The sequence below is a fragment of the Elephas maximus genome, chromosome 4 (genome assembly GCF_024166365.1).
Source record: "Elephas maximus indicus isolate mEleMax1 chromosome 4, mEleMax1 primary haplotype, whole genome shotgun sequence".
Lineage (NCBI taxonomy): Eukaryota > Metazoa > Chordata > Mammalia > Proboscidea > Elephantidae > Elephas > Elephas maximus.
The window spans coordinates 160,327,623-160,350,043 of NC_064822.1; the positions used below are offsets into that span (position 1 = coordinate 160,327,623).

General features: G+C 38.2%; 1 protein-coding gene across 1 annotated transcript in view; it reads right to left on the minus strand.

Moving 5' to 3' along the window:
- Positions 1 to 451: 451 nt before the first annotated feature.
- The window catches only part of NDUFA12 (NADH:ubiquinone oxidoreductase subunit A12), a 33,878-nt gene continuing 11,908 nt past the window's right edge, over positions 452 to 22,421 (minus strand). Inside the window, exon 4 of the mRNA XM_049884112.1 lies at positions 452 to 3,661. Within this exon, the coding sequence (XP_049740069.1) occupies positions 3,481 to 3,661 (181 nt within the window). The 3' untranslated portion in view covers positions 452 to 3,480. The remainder of the gene's footprint in view (positions 3,662 to 22,421) is intronic.

The window sequence follows — 22,421 nt, forward strand, 5'->3', positions numbered from 1 at the left end:
CTCCGCATCTTACAGATGAGGCTGAGTCGTTCTCCAGCCTCTGGAGTCTCAAAGTCCTTGTCAAACGATCGGTTTAGGTATGGGCATGAGATGCAATTCTGGCAATGAAACATGAGAGGAAGTCTGATGAAGGTTGCTAGGAAATTATCTGTGCTCTCAAAAAGGCATATGACAGCAGCATCCGCTTATTTTTGCCTTTGGATTTTGTCTTCTGTATATGATGCCTGGAACTACGGCAGCCATTTTATACTGTGAAATGAGTCAAACTAAGATAACAAACCTAAAGAGAATTAAAAAAAAAAAAAAGAGAGAGAGACTAAAACTAGAGTCCTAGCTTATTGATTCAAAGTTGGAAAAGGTGTGTGGCAGGGTTGTATCCTCTCACCATACTTAGTCAATCTGTATGCTGAACAAATAATTCAAGAAGCTGGAGAATATGAAGAATGCAGCATCAGGATTACAGGAAGATTTATTAACAATCTGATGACATAAACTCATGTTCCAAAAATGAAGACAACTTGAAGCACTTTAGTAGCGAAGGTAAAAGACTACAGCCTTCAGTATGGATTACACCTGAATGTAAAGAAAATAAAAATCCTCACAACTGCACAACTGGACCAATAAGCAACATCATGATAAATGGAAAAAAAGTGAAGCTGTCAAGGATTTCATTCTACTTGGATCAATAATCAATGCCCATGGAAGCAGCAATCAAGAAATCAAATGATGTATTGCATTGGGTAAATTTACTACAAAAGACCTCTTTAACGTTCTGAAAAGCAGAAATGTCACTTTGATGACTAAGGTGCACCTGACCCAAGCTATGTTCAATTGCCTCATATGCATGTGAAAGCTAAGCAATGAAAAAAAGAATCTATGCATTTGCATTGTGGTGTTGGCAAAGAATATTGAATATACCATGGACTGCCAGAAAAATAAGGAACCTGGTGGCACAGTGGTTAAGCGCTCAGCTGCTAACTAAAAGGTCGGCAATTCAAACCCACCAGCCGCTCCTTGGGAGAAAGATGTAGAAGTCTGCTTCCATATTGTTGTTGTTGTTGTTAGGTGCTGTCAAGTCAGTTCCAACTCGTAGCAACCCTATGTACAACAGAATGCTGCCAAGTCATGCGCCACCCTCACAGTCGTTGCTATATTTGAGCCCATTGTTGCAGCCACTGTGTCATCCACTTTTTTGAAGGTCTTCCTCTTTTTTGTTGACTCTACTTTACCAAGCATGATATCCTTCTCCAGGGACTGTAACTGGAATCATTGAGTAGAATCACCATATACAGGAGTTTTCAAGATTTGTACATATCCTCAAATGCCCATGCAGAGGCTTAATGCGATGTACGCATATACATCAACATAAGCTTTATATTTTTAAAGTAAAGCTATTTCTTAGTTTATAGCAATAATCCTGGCAAACCCTACTGGCCCCATAATAAGTCTTTATGAATCAGAAAGTTCATAACCAGGGCTACATCAAATAAGACAGTGTATACCAATGACAAATTTCATTACTAGAGAAGTACTAAAGCTGTAACAATGCTACCTCGGTAAGGACATTCAGTTTCAAGTGAAAGAAACCCAAGTCGATCTAGATCCAAGAAAAAAAGAATTAGGGAAATTTACTGGTTCACATAACTGAAAAGTCTGAGTGAAGTCCAGTTTCAGACACCCCTGGAGCCAGGTCCACCGACACTATAATCAGGAATCTGTCTTCTTCCTTCTCTTGACTCCTTTCCTTTGCATAGACTTTCTTTTCAGGCAGCCTTCCCTGGTGTGGTGCTTCCCAAGCATATCAGGCTCTATCCTCCAAGCTTCAAGTCCTATAGAATGAGGACTTTATTTTCCAGTATTTCCAACTCTAGTCCTGGACATGGGTTTGACTGGCATGTTCAAACATATACTTCCCAGAAACTGGAGTCTTTCTCTCACACATCCTGGTGGATAACCCAGATGAACATGTTATACACTCCAGAAGGCACAGTTCACATTTTATTCTACACGAAATGTGCAACACAGGGGCCATGGTGTATCTCCTCTTCTCTGGGACAGGAAGGCTGTGTCAACGCATCTGCCTCAGAAACAAACTTTCTAAGACGAGCAGGCCTGAAAAATGCAGGCCCTCTACCAACACTGACTTTCACAAGAACAGGTCTGTTTCTAAAAAGAAAAAATTTTCTTTCTTTTTTTTTTTTAAGAGCCTGTAAATGAGGCCAACCTTTATTAGAAAAGTCCTTACCTTAGTGATAAAGACTAGAACTTCTTTCCAATCCCTTGCAACACTACTCAGGTTTTGTTAAGACATTTCTGTCCCAATGGATTTGTTAAACAAACTACCACCACATGTCCATTCTTGTAGCTTCATTATGTCCATATGTAAAAGGGATATTCACAGACATTACCTTTCTAGAACTAGGGCTGACAAATGTGGCTTGATTACTGTGCACTTACAATGCAACTGCACTTCATAATCATGGACGCTTGGCATCAATGTATGAGTTAACTTGTATTTGAAGAGACTGCTATAATTAGGATTTTTCCACATGTAGGAGCATGATTTCAAGCAATGATGTAGGCTTAAAGCTGATCACACGAGTGATTACAAACACTTGGAATGACCACCAAGCTTTTTGGAAACATAGCACAACATAACGGTGAACGTTGCAGAAGTTTACATCTTAGAAGAAATACAACCAGGACGCTCCTTAGAAGTGAGGATAACAAGTCTTTGGCTCACTTCCTTTGGACACGTCATTAGGAAAGTCAACTGTTAGAAAAGGACATCACGATTGGTAAAGTGGGGGGTCAGTGAAAGTGAACGAAACCCTCAACAAGATGGACTGACATGACAGCCAAAACAATGGACTCAAACATACCAACAATCATGAAGACAGCACAGGACTAGGCCACATTGCATTCTGTTATACACAATGCGGCTCTGAGTCAAAGCCAACTCAATGGCATCTAATAACAAGTTAGCTTAAAGAAATTAAAACATATCGGAATAGATCCTGGGATAGTTTACAGATTCAAATAAATTGCTAAATAATCAAAACTCAGGAAATAGTAACACTCTCCTTGGAAAGCTACCGTAAAAGCCATCAGTTCTGATGACTCTCAGCCTCTCCAAGTTTGAAATCCCTGTGAGAAAAGCTGTTTGGCTCAGCTTGCATTTCTTGCATTTAGGCCTTCCCTTTTATCAATCAGCTATGGCAGTGAGGCAGAGTCACAAAGCAGACACTGTTCTCAGAAAAGGGGGAACTGTAAATCTGGCAGCCACTCTAATCAAAGTCTACCTCAATTACCCACGTTGGTAAGCTTTTACTTTGCAGTGGATGAATAACAAAGTCAAGGGCAAAAAGGTACAAAAGACACTGTTTAGTCAAACAATTTTAATCAAGTTAATAGCAAGAATCAAAGCGGAATTACATGAAAAGCCTATTTTTTACACATTTAAATTGTTCTTCATTGTCTCTACTTGTAAGGTGTTGAAGGTGGGACCCACTCCTGAATCTTCTTTCTAGTGGTGGAATAAGGTACATACTGTCCTGGAGTGCCGCTCATGTTGAATTTATGGTTCGTCCAAATGAATTTACGAGGAGTAGGTGGTTTTGTTGTTGGAGGATCATCAGTCATACTGTGAAGCCAACGATGCCTTAAAGAAAGAAAAAAAAAAAAACAATTATGAAGAGGCAGTATAGCACAGTGGAAGGGGAGGGTTAGAAGGCAGCTCTGGAGCTGTTCTGTTGCTTGGGTTTGAATCTCAGCTCCCTCACTTAATAGCTGAACTTTTCTGTGCCTTACTGTTTTCATCTGTACATCCCTACTTCCTAGGGATGGTGTAAGGATTAAATGAAATAATACACATAAAGCACTTAGAAAAATTCCTGCACATAGTAGGTACTCAACAAATGTTAGCTACTGCTATTATCATTACTGTCTTTCATCAAATCTACGACACTATAAATTTTAAAATACAGTCGTCCTTCAGTATCCGTGGAGGACTGGTTCCAGGATACCCCCTCCCCCCAGATACCAAAATGCAATGATGCTCAAGGGCCTTATATAAGATGGCGTATTTGCATATAACCTATGCACATCCTTCCGTATACTTTAAATCATCTCTAGATTACTTACAATACCTAATGTAATGTAAATACTGTTTAAATAGTTGTTCTACTGTATTGTTTAGGGAATAATGACAAGAAAAAAGTCTGTACACATTCAGTATACATGCAGCCAGCATAGGCCTAACTATATAGTACATGTCAGCAACAATGTAACTTTTTTCCTGAATATTTTTGATCCGAGGTTGGATAGATCCGCGGATGCATGAATCCTCGAATTTGGAACCTGCGGATATGGAGGGCCAACTGTACACCATTATTTTATGTACCTTGGGAAGAAAGAAAAAATGCTGCCAATTAAATTATGACACACTACTGACTGTAATACACATTCTGATTTCAGGTGTAAAAACACATTTTAGAATTGATGGAATACACCATTAATATTAAATTTGAGAGGCTGATCCTAGATTTTCAGCGTGCTCACGTCCAGTACGCTCAGGCTGTGGCGCATGAAGCTCTACTTTGAAACCAATGAGGCTACTGCTGGAGAGGATCTCTGCATGCACATTAAATTCAAGCTGACATCTGAGCACTACAGAGCGTACAATTCGTTACATTAAAAATATTAAATCACAACCCAAAGTTCACCAGTATTGCAGTGATAAGGGTTTAACAATTTAATTTCAAAGGATATTTGATAGGAGGTACCTGCAATGTGGCCTAAAGAAGGGGGTAGCGTACACAGAGTGATGATCCCACCAGTCAGAGAACAGAGGAAACAAATCTGAGGGACAAAGAGTAGAATCAGGCATGAAGCCAAGCTGAGGAGTTTACATGGGAAAGGAAGGGAAGAGATTTACATCAGCTCCCTCAAGGCCCAAAGCCGACAAGACAGAGATGATCCCTACGGAGAAGACAATGAGGAGACAGGCAAAAAAAAAAAAATTGCAGCTCTAAGGAAAAAAGACATTATCCAGCTGCAGAGAAAAGGGCAAGAAGAGGAGGTTTCAGTAGAATAACAAGGACTAAATATAATGAGAAAAATTTATGGTGCTATGTAAGCTTAAGAATATCTGTTAGCAGTAACTGATATAGTTAATTAGCTATAAATGATTGTTGGTGTCCTGTGCTGCAGAGTCAATCCTGACTCACAGCGACCCTATAGGACAGAACTGCCCTGTAGGATTTCCTAGGCTGTGATCTATACAGGAGCAGATTGCCAGGTCTTTTCTCCCATGAAGCAGTTCAAACTGTCGACCTTTCGGTCAGCACCTGAGCACTTAACCATTGTGCCACCAGGGCTCCTTAAAATATGATTAAAAAAATAAATAAAATATGATTATCAAGTATCCAAATATTAAGTTACACAGCTCCCAAACTTCCAATTGATATGGAAAAAATATGGACAATATGATTACTGTCACTATATTTATGTCTAAATATAATTGTATCATAATTAGGTTAACACAAGGATTCAAGAAGACCAAATACACTGAGTTGGTTGGTGCCTCTCTTATACCTTTTATAGGAGCTGGGGATTAGTGAAAGTGACCTGGGCCAATAAACAACAACTATTAACGAGAGCTCTAAAACCCTTGTGATGATGAGACAGGCTTCTCTAGCCACTCAAAGGACGGGTTAGCTGTCAAAATCAAGGCTGTCACTGATCAAGGGACTTTATGTGAACTTAAGGCACAGCAGAAGTATTTAACTTTTACCTTGTTGAGTCAGCTTAAGTGACTAAAGAAAAATTTCATTCACAGAATTGCTGTCAAGACTTCTGAAGGTTATTTAAGGAACCACAGTCCAATGCTCATATATGCCCACTCAGTTACTTAAGTGAGGGACTGATGAGCTCATGGAGAAACAGAAAACTCTCAAGAAAACTAAAAGAGAATGTTCACTGAAAAAAAAAAAATTTTTTTTCACTACAATAGATAAAATCTAAAAATGTTTATCCTAGTGAGGCTAAAGGCAGGAGTCAGGGAATGGGTAAAAGGTAATTCATATTCATTATGACACCATAAAGAACTATAAGAAACAAAAAATGTCTAAAGCCTTTTAGGCTAATATGATCCTTCTGTTATTATGATTAAGTAAAGGTGGGGTTCACTGATAGAATTCATGCCTGCTATGTGGGAAACCCAGGTTCTACGCTCAGCAATACACCTCGTGTGCAGCCACCACTAGTCTGTCAGTGAAGACCTACGTGTTGTTAAGATGCTGAAAGGTTTCAAAAGAGGTTTGAAATTAAGATGGGCTAGGAAGAAAGGCTTGGCCACCTACTGCCAAAAATCAGCCAGTGAATACCCTATGGATCACCAGAGTCCGATCTACAACTGATGGTGGGGACGGTGCAGAATTGGGCAGCATTTTGTTCCATTATCCACGGGGTCGCTGTAAGTCAGGGCTGACTCAATGGTAGTTAACAGCAACAACACAGATACCATACATTTTAGATTTCCACACCTGAATTTATTGGCAAAACATCTGTTTCAGCTGGGTTATTTTCATTCCAACTAACTAAAGATGCTAATGTACTGACAGCATTGTCTAGAAAAACTGTTTTGCAGTTGGCATTAGAATCACTTCAATATTACATCACTGCTATTATCTTGAAGAGCAAAACATAAAATTACTTAAAGTTGATAAAGTCAGTGAGACTGAAAACAGATTGGCGGAGAGGGGAAAATACAAAATAGAAAAGTATTTATGATGAAAATATATTTTGGGAAAAATTCAGTACTCAAATATACTGAAGTTGTATCAAAATAACTGGAAACAAAGATATATCACTGTAATTCACCACCCCCCAACGAATTATTTCTACTTGTCGGGGAAGCCTAAATTTGCAACATAACTCAAAGAAAAATAAATCCCATAATGGGTTAATCCTATTTTCAGCTGCATAAGAGGGAAAAATATTCCAGGAAATGAGGAAGGGAGATTTTCCCCTTCTTTGAAACTATGGTGCTACCCTTAAGAGGCCTCTCAGAGTTTGAGGATGTCAGCCATTCAAAGTGAAGAACAGAGGGATTTATTTCAGAAGAAAGATTAAAACAGCCTAACAGAAAATTTAAGAAATAAAAAATATATACCGTATACAATAAATTTTAAAAAATCATTGCAAATGAAAACAGTCTTTAAGATTGGTATTAATAGCAAAGGTAAGAAAGTTTAATTTTCCCTTTCAGAAAATTCCCAGTAATTAAATGATTATCAATCAACAATAATAACAAAAAATACAGACAACTTTGAATCTTCTCTTTGGATAATATACATTAACAATCTCGAGAAACTGTCTTCTGATCATATTGTTCACATTTTGAGATGTTTTCACATAATATCAGTTAGCCTAGAAATGACAAGCATTTTTCAATTTTTCAAAAACTAAATATGAGACTAAGACAGAGCTGAGGCTTGAACAAGAAGAGCACCTCTTGATCAAAAATTTAAATTCTCATCAATAGATAAAACTGAGTTAGGATTACTAGAATATTTCCTATGCCATTTCTACATGGGAACGTGAAAAAACAAATATGAGATCCAATACTCTGTTTCCCATTTTTTTTTTAATGATGGCATTTGAATATCCACAAAAAGCCTGAGATCCATCTAATCCCAGGATGGGTCTCATAAATTTAACAAATTCAAAAAACAAAATAATTCATTACAAGATGGTCAAATTAAACCTTGTTGGTTCAGTGTTATTTTTAATTAAATACACAATGTATTCAAAAGAATATACGGTCCATAGTCTCATGAGACAACTCAGTCAGCTGGCATAACAATTCATAAAAGTAATGTTCTACACCCTAGTTTGGTGAGTAGTGTTGGGGGTTTTAAAAGCTTGCGAGCAGCCATCTAAGATACAACTATTGGTCTCTACTTGTCTGGAACAAAAGAGAATGAAGGAAACCAAAGACTCAAAGAAACCAGTCCATAGGATTAACAGTTCACATGAACTACAGCCTCATTTCGTGTGAAGCCAGAAGAACTAGACGGTGCCCAGCTACGACTACCGACCGTTCTTGACCAGGGACACAACAGAAGGTCCGAGATAGAAAGAAGAAATAAGTAGAACAAAATTGAAATTCCTAAAGAAGAGACTGGACTTACTGGACTGATAGAGACTAGAGGAAATCCCTGAGACTATCGCCCTAAGATACCCTTTGAACTTACAACTAAAGCCATTCCCAGTGGTTACCTTTCATACAAATAAGATTGGCTTATAAAATAAACAATATTCCTTAGTAGTGTGCTCCCTTAAATAAACAACCACTGTGAGATCAAATGGTCAACATTTACCCTAAAACAAAGATGAGAACATAAGGAGGGGCAGGGAAGCTAGATAAAGGGAATAGAATAAACAGAATGGAAATGAAAACGTTGACACATTGTGAAAAAGGTAACCAGTATTATGGAACAATTTGTATAAAAATTGTTAAATGGAAATCAGATTTGCTGTGTAAACTTTTACCTAAAACACAATAAAATAAAGAAAGAAAGAAAGAAAGAAAGAATACATGGTCCTTGGGCAAGCCATAAATTCTGAACCTCAGTTTCCTTGTCTGTAAAACAGGATAGTACTAGTTCCCACCTCACTGATGTTAGTACTGTCATTATTTCCATTTTACAGATGAAACAACTGCTTAAGTAATTTGTTGAAGGTCACAAAGCTTGGGAATGGCAGAGGGGGCAGTAAATCCAGGCAGTTTGAACCTTGGGCTCCAAAACAAAAGCATCTCACTTCCACACAAACTTTGAAACATCAATGATTCTAAATGTATAATAATTATGTTTGAGAATTAATTTGACAATATTTAATGGTTGGCTTAAAGTAACCAGGTAGTTCAAGATTTCCCTGAAAACTCCCCTCAGAAATACAAAAACATCATCTGACATATTTCTCGATTATTTTGCTAAGAGTACAGTGTTTTTCCATAGGTGGCCTTGTTATCCAAAAGCTTTGTATCTCTGCTAGCTGAACTACACAAAAGTGTGCTAAAATGCACATGCATATGTAATCAATGGGTACACAATCTGAGGAACAGTTCCAGTGGCTGGATGTTCAGAAGATTAGAGGACAAAGAGACTGGATTTGAGATTAAAACACAGACTGTAATAATAATCCAGACTTGAACAAGTTATTCATGTGCCACCATTTAAAACCTGGTGTTCTGTGTCCTGATTTCATGCTATAGTTTCTGAAGAAGAGAGAACCGCTCCAATTGTAATACTTTTAGGAAGACAATCAGGTTTCTGAAAGGAAAAAGGAATCTTGCAGTTATGATATTTCTTAAGAATCAGAAATGAAATTGAGAGATTCAAATGCTACAGGTAAGAGTCTCCATTTAGGTAACTTATTAAAAGTAATTTAGGAAACGCAAATTAAAACACACAAAAAATTAAAAAAAAATTTTTTTGTGTGTTTTTGGTGAAAGTTTACATAGGAAATTGGGTTCTCATTTAGCAATTTCTACACATATTGTTCGGAAACCCTGGTGGCGCAGTGGTTAAGAGCTACGGCTGCTAACCAAAAGGTCGGCGGTTTGAATTCACCAGGCGCTCCTTGGGAACTCTATGGGGCACTTCTACTCTGTCCTATATGGTCGCTATGAGTCAGAATCGACTCGACGGCAACAGGATTGGTTTTTGGTGTATACGTATTGTTCAGTGCCACTAGTTACATTCTTCACGATAAATCAGCATTCTCATTATTTCCATTTTGCTTGTTCTATTTCCATTCATCTAGCTTCCTTGTCTCTTTTTGCCTTCTCATTTTTGTTGTTACATATACTTAAGTTGGTTCCGGCTCATAGCGACCCTATGTACAACAGAAACACTGCCCGGTCCTATGCCATCCTCACGATCCTTGTTAGGCTTGAACCTACTGTTGCACCCACTGTGTCGATTCATCTCGCTGAGGGTCTTCCTTTTTTTTTTGCTGACACTCTACTCTATTAAGCACGATGTCCTGCTCCAGTGACTGATCCCTCCTGCTACCATGCCTGAAGTATGTGAGACGTAGTCTTCCCATCCTTGCTTCTAAGGAGCATTCTGGCTGTACTTCTTCCAAGACAGATTCGTTCATTCTTTTGGCAGCATATGGTACAGCCAGGTGTTCCTTGGAAACTCTATGGGGCAGTTCTACTCTGTCCTATAGGGTCGCTATGAGTCGGAATCGACTCAACGGCACTGGGCTTGGTTTTTTTTTTTTTTTGGTACAGTCAATATTCTTCGTGGACAACACAACTCAAAGGCATCAATTCTTCTTTGGTCTTCCTTATTCATCATCCAGCTTTTGCATGCATATGAGGTGACTGAAAACTCTGTGGCTTGGGTCAGGTGCAGCTTAGTCTTCAAGGTGACATCTTTGCTTTTCAACACTTTAAAGAGGTCTTTTGCAGCAGATCTGCCCAATGCAATGTGTCTTTTGATTTCCTGACTGCTGCTTCCATAGGTATTTATTGTGGATCCGAGTAAAATGAAATCCTTGACAACTTCAACCTTTTCTCCATTTATCATGATGTCACTTATTGGTCCAGTTGTGAGGACTTTTGTTTTCTTTATATTGATGTGTAATCCACACTGAAAATCTAGGTTATCTTTGTTCTGGGGTAAATATTAACCATTTGGTATCATCTAGATGATTATTTTGAGAAACACAGTGCTCATGGATGATATTATTTATTTTACGGGCCAATCTGCCATTTGGCTGAGAGGTGACCTCTTGGAGTGGTTTGAGTTTCAAGCTTAAAGAGAATTTCAGGGCAACAGTCTTGCGGTTCATCTAGTTTCTACCGGTCCAGTAAGTCTGGCCTTTTTTTTCCTCGGAATTTCAGTTTTGTCCTACATTTTTCTCCCATTCTATCCAGGACCATCTACTGAGTCCTTGGTTGGAACAGTTGGTAGTGGTAGCCAGGTACCATCTAGTTCTTCTGGTCTCAAGATAGGCAACAAAACACAAAACTTTTATCTGTTGTCTATTAGGTACCTCAAACTTAACAGGGCCAGAACAATACTTTTGATTTCCCCTCTGAACCTGTTCCTCCCCTAATAGAAGTCAGCTTAAATTAAGTTCAAGCCAAAAATGTAAGAATTCCTGATTCCTCTTTCCTTAATTTTCTCTCAGTGTAGTTTCTTTTTTTTTATAGTTACTAGTTCGTATCTCAAAACTATTCCAAATCCATGACTTCTATCTCTATGGCTATCACCTTAATCTAAGTCATGAGCATCTCTCACCTAGAGAGCTGATAAGAGTCACCCGGAAACGGACAATGTCTTGCTAATTTCATTGTTGCCTCTGCCCCTTTATAATCCAGTCTCCACCCAGCAGTCAAAACAATCTATTTAAAACCTAATCGGATATGCTACATCTCTGCTTAAAACCCTCTAATGGTCCCAGTACACTTAGATTAAAACTCAAATTTAAAATCCAAACTCCTGAACAAGGCTCTACGTAAACTAGTATAGCGGAAGTGTTTGGTGCCCCATATCATAAAATTTCATTTACAATGGAAACCAAAATACAAAATTCCTAAAATTTAATTTGACAGGAGATGTGCAGGATGGCTACAATAAAATCAAACTTTTCTATGATTCATTAGAAATTTATATAGTAAATGCAATCTGAATCAAAATCCCAATGGGATTCTTCTTAGAATTTGAAAGTATTATTCTAGGATCAGTGGGAAATATACTTAAGGAAATTTGAAAGTTCAGAATAATCTGGTAGGCTGGCATTACTAGACATTCATTTAAAGCCTCAAACATTAAAATGGTAAAAAGTAAAACAAAAAAAAATCTCAAAAACAAACCAAAGTATGTACAAGAATTTCATGTACAATAAAGTTGGCATTCTAAATCACTGGGGAAAGTAAAAATTTCTCAACAAATTATGCTAGGATAATTAATTTTGTTGAAAAAAAAAATCAAGTTAGATTCACCAAGTCATATACCAAAACAGATTCCAGAAAGATTAATAAATTTACTCAGGTACAATATGGGTGAATATTTATACTCATAAAATATATTTATAATTCATAGAATATAGAGGGCCATTGCTAAACTTAATAATAAAAGGTCCACAAAGCCATAAATGGAGGGGCGGGGGAGGAGGTAGGTGGGAGATAGACTTTACTACATAAAAATGAAAACTTCTATGTTCTAAAACACTGTAAAAGATTAAAGGGTAAAAGGAACCGAGGGAACTATTTTTAATATACAGAAAAGGGGTTCATCTATAATTACAAATCAGAAAGAAAACGTCAAACATTCCAGAGAAAAATGAAGAAAAAAAAAAAACTTAAGAGTTTTAAGTAGCATTCCCCTTGAGATCAGGAACCAGACAAGGATGCCCTTTATCACCACTCTTATTCAACATTGTGTTGGAGGTCCTAGCCAGAGCAGTTAGGCTAGATAAAGAAATAAAGGACATCCAGATTGGCAAGCAAAAAGTAAAAGTATTTGCAGATGACATGATCTTATACACAGAAAACCCTAAGGAATCCTCAAGAAAGCTACTGAAACTAATAGAAGAGTTCAGCAGAGTACCAGAATATGATAAACATAAAAAAATCAGTTGGATTTCTCTACACCAACAAAAAGAACATCAAAGAGGAAATCACCAAAACAATGCCATTTACAATAGCCCCCAATAAGATAAAATACTTAAGAATAAATCTTACCAGAGACATAAAAGACGTATACAAAGAAAACTACAAAACACTTCTGCAAGAAACCAAAAGAGAACTACGCAAGTGGAAAAACATACCTTGCTCATGGATAGGAAGACTTAACGTTGTAAAAATGTCTATTCTACCAAAAGCGATTTATGGATTTCATGCAATGCCAATCCAAATTCCTATGACTTTTTTTAATGAGATGGAGAAACAAATCACCAACTTCATATGAAGAGAAAGAAGCCCCAAATAAGTAAAGCATTACTGAAAAAGAAGAACAAAGCCAGAGGCCTCGCTCTACCTGATTTTAGAACCTATTATACTGCCACAGTAGTCAAAACAGCCTGGTACTGGTACAACAACAGATACACAGACCAATGGAACAGAACCGAGAATCCAGACATAAGTCCATTCACGTATGAGCAGTTGATATTTGACAAAGGTCCCAAATCAGTTAAATGGGAAAAGACAGTCTCTTTAACAAATAGTGTTGGCATAACTGGATATTCATCTGCAAAAAAAAATGAAACAAGACCCATACCTCACGCCATGCACAAAAAGAAACTCAAAATGGATCAAAGATCTAAATATAAAATCTAAAACGATACAGATCATGGAAGAAAAAATAAGGACAATGTTAGGAGCCTTAATCCATGGCATAAACAGTATACAAAACATTACTAACAATGCAGAAGAAAAACTAGATAACTAGGAGCTCCAAAAAATCAAACACCTATGCTCATCCAAAGACTTCACTTAGAGTAAAAAGGTTACTACAGACTAGGAAAAAGTTTTTAGCTCTGACATTTCTGATCAGTGCCTCATCTCTAAAATCTACATGATACTGCAAAAACTCAACTACAAAAAGACAAATAACCCAATTAAAAAATGGGCGAAAGATATGAACAGACACTTCACTAAAGAAGACATTCAGGTAGCTAACAGATACATGAGGAAATGCTCACGATCATTAGCATTAGAGAAATACAAATCAAAACTACAACGAGATTCCATCTCACTCCAAAAAAGTTGGCATTAATTCAAAAAACACAAAATAATAAATGTTGGAGAGGTTGTGGAGAGACTGCAACACTTATACACTGCTGGTGGAAATGTAAAATTTTCACTTAGGAAATCGATTTGGTGCTTCCTTAAAAAGCTAGAAATAGAACTACCATATGATCCAGCAATCCCACTCCTTGGAATATATCTAGAAGAAACAAGAGCCCTTACATGAACAGGTATATGCACACCCACGTTCACTGAAGCACTGTTTACAATAGCAAAAAGATGGAAGCAACCAAGGTGCCCATTAACAGATAAATGGATAAATAAATTATGGTATATTCACACAATGGAATACTACGCATCAATAAAGAACAACGATGAATCTGTGAAACATTTCATAACGTGGAGGAACTGGAAGGCATTATGATGAGTGAAATTTGTCACCTGCAAAAGGACAAATACTGTATGAGGCCACTATTATAAGAACTCAAGAAATAGTTTAAACAAAGAAAATATACTTTGGTGGTTAGGAGAGTGGGAAGGGAGGGAGGGAGAGAGGTATCCACTAATTAGATAGTAGACAAGAACTAATTTAGGTGAAGGGAAAGACAACACACAATACAGGAGAGGTCAGCACAACTGGACTAAACCAAAAGCAGTTTCCTGAATAAGCTGAATGCTTTGAAGGCCAGTGTAGCAGGGGTGGGGATTTGAGGACCATGGTTTCAGGGGACATCTACGTCAATAGGCATAATAAAATCTATTAAGAAAACCCTCTGGATCCCACTTTGGAGAGTAGTGTCTGGGGTCTTAAATGCTAGCATGCAGCCATCTGAGAGGCATCAGTTGGTCTCAACCCACCTAGACCAAAGGAGAATGAAGAACACCAAAGACCCAAGGTAATTATGAGTCCAAGAAACAGAAAGGGCCACATAAACCAGAGACTACATCAGCCTGAGACCAGAAGAACTAGATGGTGCTTGGCTACACCAGAGGACTGCCCTGACAGGAAACACAAGAGAGAACCCCTGAGGGAGCAGGAGAGCAGTGAGACACAGACCTCGAATTCTCGTACAAAGGCCAGACTTAATGGTCTGACTGAGACCAGAAGGACGCCGGTGGTCATAGCCCCCAGATCTTCTGTCAGCCCAGGACAGGAACCATTCCCAAATCCAACTCTTCAGACACGAATTGGACTGGACATTGGGATAGAAAAAGATGCTGGTGAAGTATGAGCTTCTTGGATCAAGTAGACACTTGAGACTATGTTGGCACTCCTATCTGGAGAGGAGATGAGAGGCCAGAGGGTGTTAGAACCTGGCAGAATGGACACAAAAAGACAGAGTGGAGGGAAGGAGCTGGCTGTCTCATTGGGGGAGAACAATTACGAGTATATAGCAAGGTGTATATAAATTTTTGTATGAGAGACTGATGACTTGTAAACTTTCACTTAAAGCACAATAAAAAATTTTTTTTTAAAGTTGTAAAGGAAACAAATTAATACATGAAAAAAGTTTAATCAAGGAAACACAAGATACCTCTTTTTAACCACTAAACTGGCAAAGATTTCTTTATAAACAATAATATCCAATATTGGTGAGGTTATAGAGAAATCAACATTCATGTATTTACTCTGAGATAGCAAATGCGTACAGCTTTGTTGGCAATATGTGTTTTGATGTTGATTAAATGTACTCTTGGATACAACAGTTTTACTTGTAGGAGTTTGCCTACAGGAAATAAGGATGCCGTGGGCATATGTACAAGGATGTTGATCTCGGCTTTACTTATAATAGTGAAAAAAATGGAAAGAACAAAACCAAGAGCAATAAAGTAACTCATAGCATATGTATATGACAGAAGACTAAAGCATCATTTAAAATTATGTTATAGAGAATATTTTATGACTTGGAAAAACGTTCACATAAAAGACAACAACAAAAAGGATATATATACATAAAAAAGAAGAGATCAAAAAAATGTAATATCAAAATGTTAACAGAGGTTGTCTTTGTGTGGTGGGATAATAGGTTATTTTTATCTGCTTCGTTATTTTCTATAATGAACATGTACTACTTAATTAGAAGGAACTAAGTTATTAAAAAGAAAAATGCTTCTTCAATTTAAACCAATTCTAGAGATAGTTTTTAAATCCTGCCCATGCCACCTGTCATTTATTTTGAAGCTGTAAGTAGGTTCTTCTGTGGCACAGTGGGTAAGAGCTCAGCTGCTAACCAAAAGGTCAGCAGTTTGAATCCACCAGTTGCTCCCCAGAAACCCTATGGGGCAGTTCTACTCTGTCCTACAGGGTCGCTGTGAGTTGAAATTGACTCCTCAGGCAAGTTTTTTACTTCTAACCCCAATTCATCCCACTTAAACCACCATAAAAAGAAAAAGAAATCAAACCAAGCCAAACCAACCAACAAACACACACTTTAAACTACTCAAATGTTTTAGAGGCACATAGCGTAGTTCTCTTGGTCTACCTTAAGGGAAATTTTTGCTAAATCAATTCCATAGTGCAACGTGATTCACTAGCTAGATAGAAAAGGTTCAAACTGTCTTTTTATCTAGAAACCTCAAAAATTTCCAAATATGCCTGATAACTTGTGAGCACAATAAAGTTTTATTCTGGAAGTTGGAATCAAGAGCAGTTCCTCATTCACCACGAGTAACCAAGTAGTTTTTTCTACAGCCCAGATATGGACTTTTCTAACAAATCATCTTTGTAAAATATTAGAATCTATCTTAGTAGATTCTAAGTAGCAAGTGAAATGTATCAAAGCTGAATTACAAAATCAAAATAATCTTATCTTCTGTTTGTAGTTAATATATTTTAATACAGAAAGGCTACAAAGAAAAGTAACATTCTGTAACAAAGAAAAATCTACCTAAACATGCCGTTTGTAGTTTCTCAGAACAGTCTCTTAATACTCTCATTTGTGTGTGTGGGGGGGGGGGGGGGCCGTGGGAGGGCAGAAAATAAACGTTATGAAGGATCTATTTTGAAAAGAATCGTGCAAATAAACCATTGACTTGAGCAACGCTCATTTCAATTCAGTTCAGGGAATATTTCACACAACAGTTACTACATGAAAAAGGCTAAATAAGTAGATACACTAAGAGAAAGAACACAATATTCTCTGTCATTCACAGCCAGCAGTTATTTAGGGGAAACACTGTACAAATGATTCAGTGGGGTTTACAATAAATAAGACACTAAAAAGGACAGGTTGTTGTCCAAACGGAATTTAGAGGTAAATCTAGCTTCAGATTCATATAAAAGCTATAAAAGGAATGACAAATGCCATTTAGACCAGCTAGATAAATTAAACTGATGATGGTATACAAAAGCCAAAACCACATGCATTGCTGTTAAGTCAATTCCAACTCACAGAGATTACTGTATACAGGTAGCAAAATAATGTTCTTTTCAAGGAAAAAAAAAACCATCATCATTTATTCATTCACAATTACTTATTGAGCAACTACTATGTGCTAGGCACTGTTCTAGGTATTAGCAACATGGCAGTGAATGAAACCAAGTTCTTGCCATCAAGAAGCAAGGCAGCTGGGGAAACAAGCAATAAATAATATATAATATAATGTCAGGCTAAGTGCTATGAAGAAAATACTAAAGTAGGGAAAGGGAACAGAGTATGAGGAAGGAATAGGGCTCCCATTTAGTTAGGGTAGTTTGAGGAGTGGGCACTTTACTAAAGTTAAAGCATGAGCTGTGCAAAGCCTAGGGGAGATCATTCTAGGAAGAGAAACAGTGCAAAGAGCCTGAGATGGGCGCATGCTCCGTGGAAAAGTAAGAAGGCCAGTGTGGTGAAGTCAGATCATGTAAGGCCTCACAGGTCATGGTAAGGAGTGGAATTTTTTTTCTCTGGTGAGAATAAAAATTTTGTCTTGCTATGATGAGAAGTTACTGGATAGTTCTGTGATCTGATTTACATTTTAATATAGTCACTCTAATCAGAGTCGTGGTTCAGTAGTAGAACTCCCACCTTCCATGTGGGAGACTCAGGTTCTATTCCTGGCCAATGCACCTCATGTGCAGCCATAACCTGCCCCTCACTGGAGGCTATGATGCTGAACAGGTCTCAATGGAACTTGATGAACTAGGAAGAAAGGCTTGGCAACCAACTTCCAAAAACCAGTCCATGAAAATCCTATCGACGGCAACAATCTGATTGTTTCATTCTGTTGTGCATGAGGTTGCCATGAGTGAGGGACCAATTTGATGGCAGCTAAACAACAACAATAATCACTTAGTATGTGGAGAATACTAGTGTGTTTCAAGAGAGCAATCAGACCAGTTAGGAGGCTGGCAAACACAACCTTAATCAATTGATTACAGTTAATATGACCAACAAAAAGACAATCTAAATTTGTGAGCCACATGATAGGACACAGTGACAGTACAGCATTCTTTTGTGACATGCCTATAAAAAATGCATAATCTGAATCCAATTGTGGAAACCCTGGTGGCGTAGTGGTTAAGAGCTACGGCTGCTAACCAAGAGGTCGGCAGTTCGAATCTGCCAGGCACTCCTTGGAAACTCTATGGGGCAATTCTACTCTGTCCTATAGGGTCACTATGAGTCGGAATCGACTCGAAGGCAGTGGGTTTTTTGGGTTTTGGGATCCAATTGTGGGGAAAGATCAGATATTCTACAAAATAACTAGCCTATAATTCTTCAAAAACATCTTAGGCATGAAAGTAAAATAAAAATTGAAGACCTCTTCCAGGCTGAAGAGAACTAAAGACATGACAGCAAAATGCAATGCATGATTCTGGATTGGTGAAATAGACAAAGTCTGTGAATTAGACGGTAATAACCTAGCAATGATAATTTCCTGATTTTGATCACTGTATTGGTTATATTTAATAGTATGCATGCACATACGTGTATATGTGTGAATGTGGAAGAGTGTTCTTGTTTATAGAAAATAATGCACTGAAGTATTTAGGGTAATGGAGTGTGATGCCTACACACTTGTAAATGATCAGAAACAAAGGTGTACATGTCAAATAAACACACTTACATATAAAGAATATCGTAAAGCAGATGTAATGAAATGCCAATGTACAAATGGCGTGGGGGCATCTGACCCCTTCATCTAACTTCACAAGGAGGAGAGAGAATCATTATCAGCGTCAACAGCCTAAAGCTGATTCCTAGGAGGTGGTGGTCAGACATGCCTCCTCTGGCCAGCCCTTTTTACCAATTCTGACACTATCTGTCCCTTCCAGGACACTGTTTCTCTGCTGAGTTCGATAATTCTTTGCAATGCCAACACAGAACTCAGAAAATACTCACAATTATGGGGTTTATTAGGGAAGTAACAGGATGCAATTCAGGATCAGGACTGATTCAGGATACAGTTCTTCAGTCAGGACAGCTTCTCAGCCATACCTGCAGGCAGGCCTCTCCCTTGGCCTCTTGGCCCCTCAGCCTCTTGGGCCGGCCCAGCCTCTGCCCTGCTCAGGCAAGTTTTACAGAGGTCTTTAGCTCAGTTAATAAGTGCCTGGGGACACCCCACTCTGCCAGTAAGTATCAGCCAGTAGGTGCTCAGCTCTCTCGCTCCATGAGTCAGCAAGCCTAGCTCCACCAACAAGTGCCCAGAGGCACCCCATTCCACCAGGAGGCCTCCTGTCCAAAGGCACTCGACTTTATCACTCCACAAGTCCACACATCCACTCTAACTGCCTTGCTCCATGGGCCGGGAAGCCCAAGTGCTGTCTTGCATCAGTCTCCTGGTTCTGCTGCTGCCATCTCTCTGCCACTGCTTCTCACTGTCTTGTGCCATCTCCAGTGTTAGAGCTCTGTCTCCTGGGTCTAGGAGGTTCTCAGCACAGAGACCCCGGGTCCAAATGACACACTCTGCTCCCACCTCTTGATCTTGGCACTAGTGAAATCCCCTCTTTCTGCCTCTGAGATGGCTTATTTTAAGCCTAATGGGATGGCAAAACTGACCAATCCCTTCATTAGGGTTCCATATACCTTATTTGCATGATTCCGTCCCATTATTAGCAAGCTGTCCACTTCCCTTGATGGGCTGCAAGCACCTTATTTGCATAGTCCCACCCAATCATTTGGTGGAAGTTACAAGACCATGGCAAGAAAGGCCATATAAAAGTGATCCATCACCGCAGTCAACAACTGGGGAATCTCAGTGAAGGTTAGTTGGCAGTTCTTTGTACTTTCAACATCTCCGTAAGTAAAATTATTTCAAAATAAAAATTAAAAATAGCTACCTAGTCACTCTCTAGTATATCTCTATTTTAATTTTTTGCACATACTCGAGCTCACACTTTACTTATTTGTTCATTATCTATCTCCTACCAAGAGAATGTAAGTTCCATATGTGTAGAAACTTTGCCTACCTTGTTTACCAGTTGCTTAAATAGTACTTAATACATGGTGAGTCCTCAAATATTTATTCAATCAATGAATGAAAAGTTAACAGTATTTATCTCTGGGCCAAGAAATTACACATTACTTTTGTTTCTATCTCTTATTTTTCTGAATTTTCCAAGTTTTCTACAATGATCATACATTTTTATAATAAACTTACTATATCCAAAAAGAGGCTTCCCGTTCCAATCCTCCACCCCTACAACTACCCTTCTCTTAGTCTTCCCATCTCAATGAATGGTACCACCATCCATTCAACTGCTCAAGCCCAAAAATCTATGAATCATTCTTGATCCCTCTCTATCATCTCCATGCAATGCCCCCTCACCTGCCACCCTACAAAGCCTTTTGGAACACACCACGCCAGCTGAAAAAAGCTGACTAGGATGATGTTAAATATCCTAAATAAAGTTAAGCTTAGAAGAGCAAAAACATTTGCTAACTTCATCTTGGCCCTAGAAAATAAAGACATGTTATTTTGAGATGAACTGAAGGTGCCACCAAGTGGAGAAAAAGTATATATATGATAGGGAAAAATCTAGGCATATCACGCTTTTTTTAAGCTTGGCTTAAAGTATTATAGGTTTCCAATACTTCCAACAACACGAAGTATATTCTCCTGATATAAGCAAAAACAATAATTTATATTATCATGCATTAATAGCACAAAGCTTCTGCCTTTCTATCCTCAACAATTTTTTACCTTGTCAAGTTTCATGTAGATACAATCTATTTATTTGGTTTATATATCACTAAGTAGAGGCCCCAGGTGGTGCAGACAGTTAAAGCACTCAACTACTAGCTGAAAGGGTGAGGTTCAAATTAACCCAGAGGTGCCCTGGAAGAAAGTCCAAGTGATCTACTTCTGAAAGGTCACAGCTTTGAAAACCCTATGAAGCAGTTCTACTCGGCACACGTGGGGTTATCACTAATTGCAATTGACTCGACAGTAACTAACAACAACAATAATTCTATGTGAAAGCTACCTACCATAAGAATGAAAATAAAGACTTTTGTGTATTACCATATTGATGCTGGCAGTTCGCCAACTTAAATGAGGATAAAATTGAGGGTATCAAAAGTGGTACAAGACTGTAGTTGCTATCTGCTGAAATACTTTCAGAGCATCCTACTCAATTAAACTACTAAATTCCTGAAGAAATTAAAATCTCTTCACTGATCTGATAAGAGAATAAAACTTAGATAAGAAAATGAAGGTACTAAGAAAAATATAATAGATTATATAAAAAAAAAAGATTACAGTACAGTATTATTCTACCAGCTAGTATTTATTAAAAGTGACTATAAACACCAAGTGAGCAAGGTCATCTATAATTCACTCACCACTGTGAATATATAAACCCATCTGTGCCTGGGACATAGCATAGTGGGGTACTCAGTAACTACTTTTTGAATGAAAGAACCATTTGTAAGCAGACAATGTGCAATTCTAGGCAATAACTTTTCTTATTTTTGAGGTACTTGTAGTTCCCCCGCATGTTCGAAATGTTTGCTTCACCAAGCATACCTATTGTTTATCTATTGGTAGACCTAGCAGTCTTACTGGCTGCTAACAGATTCAAAGAAATGAGGCACTGAGGAGAGACAGATAAAATGAACTAATTTTCTTACAAGATTTCTAACGTTTCCCACAAGATCAAGGAATATTACGTGACCATGTAAGTTCACTACGTAGGTTCACAGAAGTGAACCAGGAAGTTCCTGGATTCTATCAAAAACAAATCTTTTCCTGGTGAGATTATTTATGCAGCTACTGAACAGACTCACAAGACATATCATAGGCCACACCTGGCACCGGGTTACACGAAAAGATAACAGGATAGTAAAAGGAATCATAGCTTGAAGCTGGGCAGCATCAGGTGTTCCTCTCACTGGGAGCCTTGCAGTAATTCATACAGGTGATAAGATCACTCAGATATCCACGAGCTGCCTGAGAGCTCTCTTCTTTGACTCTCTAGGTGACACAGCACAGGGAAATGAGAGCTACATCAGACAGGTGCTGCCTTGGTCAGGGAACCCCAAACAGGGCACAACGATCAGGTATTTATAACTCCTCTCAAACAAGATGCACTTTACCAATCAGGGGGCAATTTATCTAGCAATACAGTTAATAAATTCTATCTTACTGGTTTCCAGGGTAACAAAAGGTCAGATACTGTTAACCCTTTTACCCATAAATTTATGAAGTTGAAGTGTATATCAGGTAA